We start from the raw sequence: 14,438 nt of genomic DNA on the forward strand, positions 1-14,438 counted from the left end.
CTTGGGTGGCGACTTCAGTCCCACTCACTCTGACTCCTGCTGTGCACAACTCTAGCAAGACACTTTATGAGGAATAACACGCAGTTTGACATCTCATACTGGCCTCATGTTCTCTTATCAAACACCAATGTGAACCTGTGACGCTCATAGTTCTGTTCTGAATGCTTATACAAACACAGACTTCAGACTGCTCTGAATACTCTGTCTGTTATTATTATTACCTTTTTGGTCAATATGATGTTGATGTGGTGATGTCACGACTTTGGCTGTGAGTACAGAAGCGTTGCTCACAAGAGGCTGTCGATCAGAATCAGCATCATAGATCAGCATCATAGGCCGTGCTTCCAGTGACAGTATCTGATTGACCAATTTGATGTCTCAGCAGCAATGAAATGAACTATCAATGAAATTATGGAAAACATTCATGGCCCCGAATATTGAATCCATGTGATTTCATTGATGACTCGGCTACACTAGAGTAAAAATAGGATGTGAATTTCTTTGCTACTAGGAAGAATTAGTGATCGCATTGATTTTCTGGGAACTACTTTGGATCATAAAGCAGTTGCTCAGGTTGCCTGGTGTGAGGGAGCCTTTCTGCAAATAACCACACAGGTCGTCTCAGACTGACTGCAGTGACTCTGAGTGAGTGACAGGTTTGTAATAATAATAATGTCTTATTTTAGATCGCCAACACATTTATATAAGCTTGCACTGATGAATGCAACTCCTCTCTTTGCAGTAGGGGACTCGACTCAACTGGTTGCCAGCTGGTTGTATTGTGGTTCTATTCCTCTATAAAAGCAAGGTTGCTGAGCTCTTGTGTCACGTTGTAGTTAAATTAAGCCCTGCAGCAACTATGTCAATGTTTGTGGAGGAATTGGTTTCAGATCTGTGGGGTTGTGGGTGCAGGCTGAATGTGAGAAGTTAATGTGAACTGCTGTGTATGTGCAGAGCAATAGCTTTGTAATTTTTTTGCAGACGGCACCTGACAGCAAGTGGTTGCCGAGCTGGTTAAAGGTCGATCTGTGGTCATCTCTGGCTCCATCACAACCGATGAGCAGATGTCACCTGTCCAGTGTTAAAACAACTGAAGAGAATATGAAAGCTTCTCAGACACCGAAACACCAAACATCTGTTTACCATACTTACAGACACGCGGTTAAACTCTGGAAAATGATCACGGAGAACAACTGCTTTATCTCATGTTGCTTGTTCATGCTAAAAGTAATCTGCCAGGAATTTATGGGATTTTATGACATCGTTTTTCCTTGTGGAAAAATCTGGAACCGGGAGAAGTGTGGATTCTCTGTGGGAGTCCTCTATGTTGGCACGGCCGCTGATCCAGCATCAGTACCAGGATCTGATGTCAGCACAGACAGATTTATTGCTCATTTCCTTCCGTTATTAAGTCATGCTGTGGTGCCTGTATAGTGATGTACGTGATGTCCCTCACACCGTGTACCTGTGTGGTTTTTACAGCTTTCGGTGGCCCACACGGACGACTGGGCGCGCTTTGCCCGTACGCTGATGGAGATTCGTGCTAACCGTGCTGACGGCGAGGAGGAGGGGCCTATGGAGCTGGCTTCATAGAAAAGAAAGACTCCAAAACCAAAGTGGGCGGATCCAGAGACCTGGTGTGCTTCTGCTGGTGTCACTGTAGCATGTGCTTCTTACTCACTTTGGGTTTTGTTTCTCCACGTTTATGTTCCTCTTGTTTGTTTTTTTTATTGTACTTTTGCATTTCTAAAATCAAATTGTACCGATTTGTTGTTATTTATTCGTCCAACGACTTCAGGTGATGCGTCGCTTGCAACTCGTGAGCCTCCGGTATATAAAGAGCAGCAGTCTGTTAGCCTTATGGAGGTGTGTGTACTGTAACAATGCTTCGCACTACTGTAAAAAAAAATAATAATGGAGCAGGTTACATAGACTAGTCATGTTTCGTTTACATGTTCACTTTATGTTGTGCTTCTTTTTGTCTGTATTAAGCCTGCATGCAACGCATTCCCAAAATATTCCAGATGCAGAAATGTGGGGTTAGCATGGAGCTAGGTTATCACACATGGAGCTGCTTTATGTCAGTGTTCGAGTCGATGCGTCAGAAGCTGAATCGAGTGGTCCTCTGTACTCAGTGAGAGCTTCAACTGTATATTATTTAATGAACTGTGACAATTAATAAGAGGTATATTGTAATTCAGAGTGATTGCTGTTCAGCCTGCTAATGTTGACTATTAAAGCAGAGCCCGGGAGCCGCTGTGTTGCTTTCATTTCCACCTCCAACCAGGAAGTAGTACTGCAAATAAAACCTCCACCATACTTACTAATACAAGTGTCTCTTTACTCCGACCACACATGTTGCTGCCATACGTTCAGTAAGGCACAATTATTACACACCACATGTAGCTCCTACAGTCTCTGCACCGTACAAGTTTAAATACGCACTCCTTCATATATTTCCACATCTGCATACATTTAGACCTGAACCCAAACATCTTGACAGCGGTGAACATTATGTACGGTCACAACGTTAACGCCGCGCCTTTTACATTCAAAACTCCTTTCTTTGGTCGTATTCTTCTGGATTCATTCGACCATAAATCGACACACAGTTGAAAAGAGCAACTCAATCAAAACAGACGCACACATATGAAAATATGTCTGGATTTCTAATGTATACAGAAGTGCCACATTTACTGTATTTTTTGTGTGTAGCCGGTTTTATGATCATGTGATTAATGTGCTTTTGGTTATAAAGCAACACAAAAGGAAGACACTGGAAAAAGCTGGAACAGTAAGTAGCCACCGATATTTAAAGAAAGTGTTCAAGTGTATTTGTGCAAGCCCTTCTGCTGCTGTGCGCATACTGTGTACGATTTTGGAGTGTAAACCTAACTAGTATAACACAACACTGTGAAACAAACACTGCGTGAGCCCTGTAGCAATTACACAGTTTGCTAATCGGTGAGATCGCATATAGACGCTGTTATACAATAATTAGAACAAAATAACTTCAAATACTGTGAAAACTAAATGGACCTGATAGTTTCTCGGTGCTTTATGTATGAAAAACACTTCAGCTCCCCCCCTCAAACGCACACACACCCCCACACCCGTGGAGGTTCAGGGGGTGCTCACGTTGGAAGGGGCCGCTGCCGTCGGCACCGTGTAGCGTGGGAGATGGAGTCCAAACTTGCTCTCGATGCCAGCAAATGTGGCCACGGCCAACCTGAAGCCTCCAATGTGGTCGGGGTTGGGCGCCGGCAGGCTGATCCGAGACTTGGGGGTGGGATCGGAGCCAGCCGGCTTTCTGTGGTGTGTGGAGAGAGAGAGATGGAGGAGAAAGTGAGGGACATGATGAGAGAGAGAGGAGCAAAAAAAGAGGTAGAGACGAGGAGAAGGGAGGGAACTGTTCAACAACATAAACACTGCAAACTGTTAACGCACAGGGGTTTTATTATCATCATTATTAAATCTTAAATTAATATTATCATTCGAAACGCTGTTCGCCACAGAAATAAACAATCTTAATAGAAAATCAAAAGCGGAACGGCTCAACGGTTCTCCCTGAGAGCAGAACTAAATCAAATCCCTCAAAGATTTCACGCCGCGCTCTGTGAATCGCTGCCAACACAGACAGCAAGAAAAGGATCTGCTCGGGTCCAAACCGCAGCGAGTTTTCACTGGATCTGCAGCTGATTTTGTGTCGCTGTGAGCGAGTGGGGAGAGAGGGCGCTACATGGAAAACGAATGAGCCATCCGACCGATGCGTGCATGTGCATCGCGGTGTCTGCTGTCCATTAAAAGGAGGCAACCCAAGTTCCCCAACGGGGTTTAGAGTGAAGGAGTGAATTATTCTTGACAGTGACCTTCATGAGGGGAGGATGAGGCTCTTTGAGTCCCAGGAGTGGGGAAACTACATGCTGAGGTCAAATGGGTGCTCACAAAACTTGTGTATTTGAGGAAACTGTCGACTGTCAGAGGGTCTGTGTGACATCACTGTGTGCTTGCATTCAGGAATAAAAAGGCTTGTTATTGTTTCTGTGCAGCTGAAACAGTTGAATATACTTACTGTCCTCCAAAGTCGATATAAAACCAGCGCTGCAGGAGTTCATAGGTCACCAGTGTAACTCCGAACTGAGGCGAAGAACGAAACACTCGAGCTGCAGCGGAGAAATGTGTTTATTTTAATTAATAAAGATGCAATTTACACAAACGCAGAACCAGATTGGTCAGTTGGTCTGGCACAAAATCTGTTTATGGTTTATGTCTTATGATCAAATCAATGTAAATCTATTACAAAAATGATGTTTGACTCCATGAGCGTACCTCCAGCTCCTTTCCAGAAAGCGCGGGGCCCCTCTTCTCTGAGAATCTTCCAGAAGCAGTCCATCAGGCCGCTGTAGGTGGTCTGGCCAGCACGCGCCGCCACCTGTAACCGTGTCTTGATCACGTCTGCCGGGGTCACCAGAGAGGCGGCCGGCATGCCTGCAGAAAGAACTCGAGCGCTTTCTAAAAGGTCAAAACGTGTTTGATTCTAAACAGAGCGCACAAAATCCAAAATCAGGCCCAAACAAATGAGATGATGTGCAGAAAGCAGCCATCAGCGATTGATTGAAATCTTGCATATCTTTGAAACCGCATCTCATCGAGTGGATTTTTAGCCGTCTTTGTTCCCCTTTCTGAAACACGTCATCTTGGATCTTTACCATCTTGCAGTATGTCTGCGGCATACATACACTATACACAAGTAGGGGCCAGCTCCTATCACTTCACCATCAACCAATCCAGGCCATTATTTAATCTCTACCTTTTTTCTTCCTTTCCTCTCTCTCCCACTTTTCCTACAGCCGTTTGAAAGAGGCCAGACAATGGACGGTAATGAGAGCAATGCACACTGTGCCCCGTGTGCCGCTCAAAGTGACTGGCTGACTGAAGGGAGTGACTGCAAGGCCCCCACTCCAGCCACTTCACTCATGAATGGGCCCAATCATTGATGGCTCGGTCATTACCATCAACTGCCCTCTTGACGATTTACTCTGACTTCTTGGTTTTTGTAACGGCAAAACGAGCTATTCAGCAAGCCTGATCAACTCGGCATTAGGTAGCCGACTGGCACCCAGTGGAGACTGACCACCTGCACTGAACTGAGGAGAGGAGAGGAGGGGAGAGGAGTGGAGAGGAGGGGAGCAGGCAAGACGTCTGAATATATATATCTACACACACATAAAACTGACTATCCTGAGACCTTTAATTCAGATAAAGGTAAACTTCCAAAATCATTTGACAGAATAAAAAGAGTCTTGATGGTATATACAGGTGCTGAAACAGAACTTTATCCAAAATTTTAAAAAAGGAAAATCATGATGACAGCATCTTTATCTCTACAAAATGTAATCAAACCAAATCCCCCACACAGTATGGGATCGACATGAAAAGTGCATAGAAACAGCAGGGGTGTATCTACAGGGGGCCCCAGCCCTCCCTGAAATTTTATTACCTGCCACTACGGTTGTTCAAGAAACCATACTGCCATGTTTTATGGAAAGAAAACAAAAACAAAAAATCATTGCAAATCAACTATATAATGTTAAATAAAATAAAGTGCAAAGTTTAACTGTTTAAGTTTTGAAAAAAATGACTGGTTTTATATTCACATTCACTAAATCCTGAAACCTGACCCCGAAAGGATCAGTGAGACACTGCTCTTTACTTATACAGTCATAACTAGACTGGATTTTGAGAGCAGCTGAATCTTGTGCTTCAATCATACTTTTACTTTGCAGCCGTGTCTGCTAAAGCATTACTTCTGGAATTAGAAGAACACCCTGCTCCCAAACCAAATAACCCACCAGCTGTGATCTGGTTCTTGGTCCCTTCTGTCCCATCTCACTTAAAAAAGAAATCTGCAAGCATTAGTGACAAACAGAGCTCATGGGCTGCAAAACAACAACAAACGCAAAGAAGTATTTTTGCGTAGCTGCACACATGAGCAACAGGATAAAGGACCAGGAACTTCCAAGAGACAAAATCTGACGCCAGAAGCAGGACATGAAGCAGGAAAACAAGAAAACTGCAGTGGACTTCTCTAACCTCAAGAACTGTGGCTGTATGTTTCCAAGCTTTAAAAGTCATGAGAAAAATCATTATATTTGCAAGTGCTTTAGCTATCTACAGTAACTTGCTAACATATCTAACAACTGAGGGAGCTAAAAGAATCTCCTGACATTAAAACATGAATAATTTTCACCAGCTAAAAGCAACTTTAGGCCTTAGTCACATACTGTGTGCCTGACTGTTTTCTCTGTCTTTGTTTTGAGACGATGACGCCTCGCACTTTCTCTTCATTTCCTTCCTCTGGAAGAATCTGCTTAGTTTCCAAATATTTGAAATGATCTTCACCTTATTTACTTAGTCTTAATGGCTCAGTCAGACTAGAGTAAAAATAAACCTTGGTTAGAAAAAAATGAGTTGTAGCAACCAGCTGACTGCAAGACAAGACAGGTGGGAGGCAACCTGTCTCCAAACCATCGCAGCCTGACTCGGACTGACTGCAGTCACTCTCAGGTAGATGGGCAAATGTTTGCAAATAACTGCTGCCAGATTGCCAACAACACGTTGCAATCAATCCGAGTCAGTCTGGGTTGATAAGTGCAACTCATCTGCACCGTGTCTCTTTGCAGTAGGGGACTCAAGCCAACTGGTTGCCAACAAATTTGTAAATTTCTGTTTTAATTCTCTGAGGTTCTGGGTGGAGTCTGAATGTAATTAGTCAGTGTGCCTTTATATGTAAGCAGACAGCAACAGATTTGCTAATTTTGCTACATTTGTCACAGTTAATTGCCGTATTATCACAGAGAGATAGCCTGCCAACTTGACTCCAATCAAGTGCAAACTGAGAGCAGGCTGACTCTGTCTTATCGATGTTGATGCACCAAAGTGGCTTTTGAGAGCAGGCTGACTCTGAGCGGTTGCCGACCTGGTCCCTGTCTTTAAAAGAACCATGTCCAAAGCAAGGTTCAAGTAAAACATTCAATTTTCTGCCAGGAAACAATTAATATTCCCGCCATATTTCACAGTGACAAAACAAGCAAGTGGATATTTCTTACACCCCCACAGCTCGGCCAAAAATTCCCTCCCTCCAATATTTATCCCATTCGGAGCTAATGCGAGCTGGAGATGGCCACGCTACATTCTTCACAGACCAGAGTAATGCCTAGCTAAATAATGCTGTACAAACTGAGCGTGTAATTCAATTTCCTGTGCTGACTGTAAAACACTAATTGCCAGAATGCAGCAACCGCTGATAAATATATGTGAAAGAAGGATGATAAATGCGTCAAAGTAATGAAAAAAATAAAGAAGTCATGAGGCTCGTTTCAGTCTGTGAGCCGTGGCTGCCAGTCTTGCGGTGAGAAAGTAAAAGTTGGAAGCGAGGCAGGATTTATGATTTTTTTCCATGTTGCCTTGCGTCTGCGTCAAAAAGAGAGTGCTGCTGACACATCTCTGAGGATTCAAAATAAATATTCAGCCGTTCATGCCAATGCTGTAAAGCTTTTGAACTTGGCAGGGCTGTTATTAAGGATAAATCAAATATTTAAGCCTTTCTTTGGTTAAATCATCTTTTTATGCAATGGATAAAGCTCTTAAATCATAACTGATTGTTTTGCTGTTCCAGTTCTCCTACAGGCAGGATGGGACTGTTCACCCTGCTTCTTTAACAGAGCAGTACGCGCGACCATCTTTGTGCATGTGTGTGCGCGTGTGCGTGTACACTATATGACGACTGGAAAGCCTTCATGCCGGCCCGGTTGGCTGGCAACCGAGGCGCTTCCCTACAGCACAGCTCCAGAAACCCCAGTCCCCAATCACTGAGCTCTAATTAGCAGCTACCGCCATGGAGCCTGCGGTCAAAGGCTGCCTGGCTCCCAAACTCCGAGCTCTGCTACTGTTACTGCGGGCTCGCGGACGTCTGAGGCAAGAGCAGAGCGAAACCTGCTCTCGCACTTTGTTCGAAACGGCCAAAGATTTTATTTCATAAATGTCAGGGCTGTGCACGTCGCATCGGGGGCTGAAGCTTTTAGCCTTTCGGGCTCGCTTGGAATGGTCAGTCACTTTACAAGCCAAAGCACTGGTTTTCAAGCCAGGGGCAAACACTAAAAGGTTAAGCTATTAAAATGCAACATGGGACTGTGTAGACTAAACAAATGACCTGCAGAGAACTTGCATAAAACATACCATCTGAGATCCAAACAGTAATGGGTAATGGCAGGTAATAAAAATGTATGCTGTACTGTAACAGGGCCGGTTATAATGGTGGTGTAACAAGGGGCGATCCAACAGTGCTGTTTTACTACTTTAAAGAAACTGCAGTACATATTTATACAATATAAATATATACACTCACCAGCCAAGTTATTAGGCACACTTACATAGCCATTTTCTAGATTCCCACACACACAGCACTTTAGCTGCACACCCTCACACTCTGATGCACACAATGATGGCTGCCATCTTGCCCGTGGATACCTTAACACGCACAGTAATCTGCCTGAGTGTACTTTCACCTCCTGGAGGACCCAGGGGTCGAACCACTGACCTTACTTTAAGTAGTTGACTCTACGGCTTAGAGTCAACAAGGTGCTGGAAATAGTTTCACCACATCCCAAAGGTGCTCTGGTGGCTCGAGATCTGGTGACTGTGGAGGTCATTTGAGTACAGTGAATTCACTGCAATGTTCAATAAACCAGTTTGAGATGATTTGAGCTTTGTGACATGGTGTGTTACCCTGCTGGAAGCAGCCTGAGAATATGTATGTACACTGTAGTTGTAAAGTGATAGGATCGCTCAGGTAGGCTGTGGTGTTTAAACAACGCTGAACTGCCACTAAGGCGACTAAGATGTGCCAAAAATATTCCCCACACTATTAAACCAACACCAGCAGCACGGACTGTTAGAAAGCTGCATAGATTCATGCTTTCATGCTGCTTATGCCAAATTCTGACCCTACAGTCTGAATGTCATAACAGAAATCAAAGCTCATCAAACCAGGCAACCTTTTTTGAATCATATAGCATACATGTGTGTATGTGTGTAATATGTAATTACATTGTCCTATTGATAGGAGTGGCACACAGTGTGGTTATTTATCTGCATACTTTGAGTTGTTGTCACATTCCTATCAGCTGAAAATTGTCTGTCCCTCCTCCTTTGACCTCTGACATCAACAAGATATTTTCACCCAGAAAACTGACGCTCACTGGATATTTACTCTTTTTCAGACCATTCTCTGTAAAAGAGAGGGCTATGTGAGAAAATCCCTGCAGATCAGCAGTTTCTGAAACACTCATGCTCAATCTGAACTTCAGCAGGTCATCTTGACCATTTTTACATGTGTGCATGCATAAAATGTGTGCCAGTAAGTGCTTACTATGCAATATATACACATATAGATGCAGATCTATTTGGAGGTACACCACATGTGCAGGGGTCAGACATTAGACACTCTTCATTTGACAGTGGTAGACAGTGATTAAAATATATTAAAATACACATACAGCAAAAGCACATATAAAATCAATACTTTCTATTTTAATTCAAGCACTCTAGCCTCTGATCTCATATACAAACTACTTTTTACCTCTAAATTGTATACTAGTTTGTCCTTCCTTTTATATTGAAGTGTAAAGGCTCCAGGGGATGGACGCACTTTACCTGCCAGAGCTCCAGCAAACAGCATCCTGGCTGGCCCTATTCTTCCATCCTCCTCAGTGAGGTAAGCCTTGGTGTGGGCGTAGCAAGGGAAGTAGATAGCCGAGAAGGGGATGTCCCGCAGAAAACAAGCCTTGGAACCCTAAAAAGAAAGTTAGCGGGATACTTTGGGTCAAAACACTGGGTTAAAAGTTGAGCTCCCAGAAGGAGAAAACAAAGACAAGAATAAACACAAAGGGGAGCAAAGAAAGATTGATGAAGCTCAGGGGATTTAAACCTTGATTTCTGGCTGAGTTCTCTGAAAATAAATTGCAATTTCTAGCCACAAAATTAAACAATCTGTTCCTGAATCACATATCCAAGCATCAACTGATGTTACCACCGTTTAAGCTACTTCCAAAAGACCCCTGCAACTCATGAGGCAGAATGAAATGTGGACCGAAAACATGGCAGAAAAATCATGTCTCTCCATATGCAAACGATCAGTGCTCTCAGCGGCAGGTGAGGGGGCGGCTCCAAACGCAAAGCTATGAAAAAAACAAAAAAAACCCAAAGCAGAGGAAGGCAGACTGGCTGGCGAAGATGGCTCCTTGTCTGTGACTGTAAACAGCACTATATCATCAAGCCTATAGAGTTTCCTGCTGTACTTTAAACCTGCTGGCTCACTGCCAGCTTTTTGACACAGCAGCTACAGTCAACAGAAGGCGTTTAAAGACCTCGCCAGAGTCTCCCTGTTTTGGACAGGCTTCATTTAACTCCCATGGGATAATCCTTTGGTTCCTCCCTGACACATACACACATACATACAGAGGATTGGCAGATACCTGGGCTATCTCTTTCCCTCTTTTTCTCCTCTGGCACTGCTTGTCTGCCTGTCCCCCCTGGCCGAGGCCCATGTGGCTGCTGAAAGCCTCGAGATCCTATCGAGGCAGGACAGACAAGCAGCGTCACAGGGACTGGGGATGAGAAGTTTTAAAAGCAGGTTTAAGGTGTTCAGTTAGGTAATGCACTGGTGGACCGGAGACAATGAGCCGCTTTACAGTAGTCCTTTAATACCGAGATGAAAATTAAATTATTATTTTAATACAAAAATAGAGCCCGACCAGTATATGGATCAACACATTATCGGTTGATATAATCAGTATTATCGATAAAGGTATTTACAACAACTGATAAATGGAAAATTTTTTTAAAAAGATGAGGAAATAACACCATCCAACAATTTAACGAGTGGTGATGTTGCATAGCTTCTCCATCAGGGGGCACTCTACAACTTTCTTGTTGACAACACACATGCGCACACAAACTTGTTGTAACCATAAAGGAACTTTATTTTTAAATTCAAGTGTCATAATATTTTAGTACTGACTACACCTAACAAATGTCAGGGAAACAGGATTTTGAAATATCCAAATATCGGTCCTAAAAATCTGATATCGGTCAGATTCTAACACGAAATCCAAAGCTCTTACGTTACTTGCAGGTAACGTGATATACAGTAACTTCACATACATGAAACATTATCTGGTTCGATATCCCTACAGTGACAGCTTCCCCCACGGATGAATGGTGGCGCTAGAGCGTTAGTAACCATACCAACTGGTAGCTCCACCAGCTGAGGGTGAGCATCAGGATAATTACCCTGACAAAGGCAGCTCTGTGCCTGGGTGCAGCCCCTCCGGAGCCAGCCCGTCTGGGGCTTGCAGGCTGGAGCGCGTCTCCTCCCCACCTCTCCTCCACCACCACCACCATCGCCGCCAACACTGCTACTGCTTTCTCAATGCACTTTGTCTCCTCTCTGTGCACCGGGAGACGAATGCAATTAAGTATGTGCACGAGCATGAACACATACATGCACTGGCACTGCTAAAACAGCGTTTGGCGGCATTTTCACAAACAGGTGAATGGAGACAGCAGCTATGTGTGGACACACACCTCACGGTCATAAATTACCACCCAAACACGGCGACAGGTAGACAGACACGGAAGGAGGCTCCACGGTCTTTTACAGCCTCGTTAACAGAACCCAAAGGTTTATTTGCAAGTTGCCACAGCAGCAGACACATGGACGAATCACTAAAATAAATAAAAGGAATATTAAAGTAATAGTCTAGTGCAATAAATAATCAGCAGACATACCTGAAAAATAGTTTACTTCCTGGAATTTAAGGACAGACATGCTGCCACACACCAAAACAAAAAAAAGTGTCATCTTATTTAAGTAAAACATGACTAATTAATGTAACCACAGGTATTAGATTGACATTTACACAGTTGATTGCGTTTACAGTTGAGGTAGAATCTCTCCCACCAAGCTCCATTAGGACTTATTTATGTAACTCAATTAGACATGCTCTGTTTCACCCCTGGGACTAATGTCCCTGTCAAGCCAGTTAAGCTGCTAATGTTAGCGTTAGCCACAGCTCATTCACTGGTTCCCCCCAGCTCTTTCTGCTAACATCTCACTGCTTCAAACAGACCGGGGTTAGAAGTCCAAATATTTACAGGAATAGTAATTATTGAAAAAACAGGACATACTCTTTGTAATACAACAAAGATTGCTAAATTAGCAACAAGTTATATGCTCAAATAGTACACTATAATTTTTAGCCTTGCGCCACTGAAAAATACCAATTATGGCAATTAAGGTTAAATACAGCTTTTAGCATAAATTGTGCCGTTTGTGGTTCTCAAACAGACCACAATGAATTGTCAAATTAAATGATAGCTGATGTGGGGTAAGGTAATGCGTATAATTGAACAACAGTTAATAGAAAAATCACATATGATTTAGTCACAACATTATTAAGGAACAATAGATTGTTGTGAAGTTGCAAGGCCAATCAAAAGAGAAAAGACAATCTAGGAGCAAAGAAAAACAAATCAGCCCGAGTTTGTGTCTCTTTCAACTGCATCTGAAGACGTACCAGTTTTAAATAAAAAAAAAAATGCTGAATATCATCCCTTCTCTGTCTTGGAAATGATCTCTTGTGTCTTGTGTTATAATGAACTTACAGATCATTTCTCCTGTCTACACACCGGCTTCAGACGATTATTCAAAAGACAGAAGGAGTTATAAAGTGGAAACAATTGAAAGAGTAAGTCTGAGTGCGACAGACTGACATAAAACCGGGACTTTCAGATTCTCCTCCCGAGCTACCAGACGACTGTACACACATACTGTAGGCAGCTCCAGTGTTTCCAGTCCACATAAACTACACTGTGACCTTAAATGTGTCCTCAGCAACATTCACTCGAGGGCTTTGAAGAGCTTACTGTAGTAAAGAACTTACACCAGAAATCTCATGGAAACTTTTCATGGACAAAGACCCATGTTAGAATATTTTGATCATTTAGACTTTAGTGTGGACCTGAATTAATGACCCTAATCTTAAGTATTAAAAAAAAAAGCTCCATATGAGGACCATCAAACAAAATATATACTAACTACACCTTCACCTCTCATCACAGAAGTGTTTCCCACCTTGTAAAGCCCAAAGAAGCCCAGGTCCCTGATGACCGACAGAGCGCTGACCCTCGGCCCCGTGGTGATCTCTCCTGCCACCTGCAGACGGATCTTCACTATCTCCAGAGGGTTTGTGAAGATCACCTGGGATCCTCCAGCCTGGAGGAACACATAAAAAACACAAACAAAGCGAACTTCAGAAAAAGGGAAACCCTCACTTTAATCGCTGCAAATTAAACCCAATTTCAATGACGGCTTTGTCTGTGCTTTAACGTGAGAATTCAAGTGTTGCCCCAGATCCACTTAAGCGATTTCATTTCAACATAACGTGCTGAAATAAAAATCATTATGAGACAAAACTGCTACAATTATCTGGCTTATGATGTAATTTTAGCAATGTTGCAGCCTCAGCAACCGACTTCAAAACAAACACGGAGAGAGGAGGAGAGTACCAGGAATATCCAGCTGATGCACGCGAGTCTGTCAGCTGTTTGTCTTCATCACCCAGACCCTGCGGGGACTCTGACTTCTCTTTTTCTCCCTAACCTCTCGTTTCACATCATCCTCCAAACCTGTACTTGTGATGGTGGGCGGGGGGGTGGTCACCACCACAGCAAGTTCAGGCTGGTTTCTGTGTCTTTTTCTGGTCAGCAGTGCTTTTAAGTGCATAAGAGGTAGCTGCTGTGAAGGAGTTGGGGCAAGACAAATGGTTAGCTGTGCAGTGGGGGGAGCATGGCGGCATTTCCAGGACGCTTCGAGACACTGGGAAATGGAGACAAGATTTTTATTTGGGCTTTTTCCTTTTTACCCCCTTTCACCAATTCTCTGACTCTCTCCCTATTTCTTGCTTTGACCTGCTCTCAAAATGATCTCTCTCATCTTGTCCAATATCGTCCGCCTCTGCCAACGGTTGCCAGTGGTTACCGAATCTACACGCAAAAGGGCGGCACATCGCAATTAGATAGCAATCGGTTGCCATGGCGCCACTTCTGTCTTAAATAGGCCTGGTCTGTTTGTTGTTGTTTCTCTCCCTTTCTCCCCCTCCTTCGTTTTGCATCGTTATGAATGATGGATTGTGCTCGTCACCTCTTGCCTTACGGGAAGCTGCAATCTGCAAACGTGAGCACCGTTTTTTGCTATGAGTCCCCCGGCTTTAAGCGTTACCATGTACTGCTTAAGAGGAGGGAGGGAGGACAGACAGAGAGATTATAATCGTCTCATTGAAGGTGTGTGTGCAGCTGCTTTTTTTAAACAACACAAA

At 43.5% G+C, this 14,438-nt stretch overlaps 2 protein-coding genes across 19 annotated transcripts in view; one reads left to right on the forward strand and one right to left on the reverse strand.

Annotated features, from left to right (window-relative positions):
- Positions 1 to 2,319, forward strand: part of LOC135933133 (cytoplasmic dynein 1 intermediate chain 1) — a 61,017-nt gene extending 58,698 nt beyond the window's left edge. For all 16 annotated transcript variants that reach the window (XM_065471068.1, XM_065471069.1, XM_065471070.1 and 13 more), the window contains one exon: positions 1,483 to 2,319. In XM_065471068.1, the coding sequence (XP_065327140.1) occupies positions 1,483 to 1,593 (111 nt within the window). In that variant the 3' untranslated portion in view covers positions 1,594 to 2,319. The remainder of the gene's footprint in view (positions 1 to 1,482) is intronic.
- Positions 2,320 to 2,424: 105 nt separating this feature from the next.
- The window catches only part of LOC135933132 (electrogenic aspartate/glutamate antiporter SLC25A13, mitochondrial), a 53,219-nt gene continuing 41,205 nt past the window's right edge, over positions 2,425 to 14,438 (reverse strand). For all 3 annotated transcript variants that reach the window (XM_065471064.1, XM_065471065.1, XM_065471066.1), the window contains 5 exons: positions 13,196 to 13,336; positions 9,715 to 9,853; positions 4,330 to 4,488; positions 4,073 to 4,163; positions 2,425 to 3,310 (listed from right to left, as the gene is read on the reverse strand). In XM_065471064.1, coding sequence (XP_065327136.1) covers positions 3,124 to 3,310; positions 4,073 to 4,163; positions 4,330 to 4,488; positions 9,715 to 9,853; positions 13,196 to 13,336 — 717 coding nt within the window. In that variant the 3' untranslated portion in view covers positions 2,425 to 3,123. The remainder of the gene's footprint in view (positions 3,311 to 4,072; positions 4,164 to 4,329; positions 4,489 to 9,714; positions 9,854 to 13,195; positions 13,337 to 14,438) is intronic.

Source organism: Pelmatolapia mariae, linkage group LG22 (genome assembly GCF_036321145.2).
Source record: "Pelmatolapia mariae isolate MD_Pm_ZW linkage group LG22, Pm_UMD_F_2, whole genome shotgun sequence".
Lineage (NCBI taxonomy): Eukaryota > Metazoa > Chordata > Actinopteri > Cichliformes > Cichlidae > Pelmatolapia > Pelmatolapia mariae.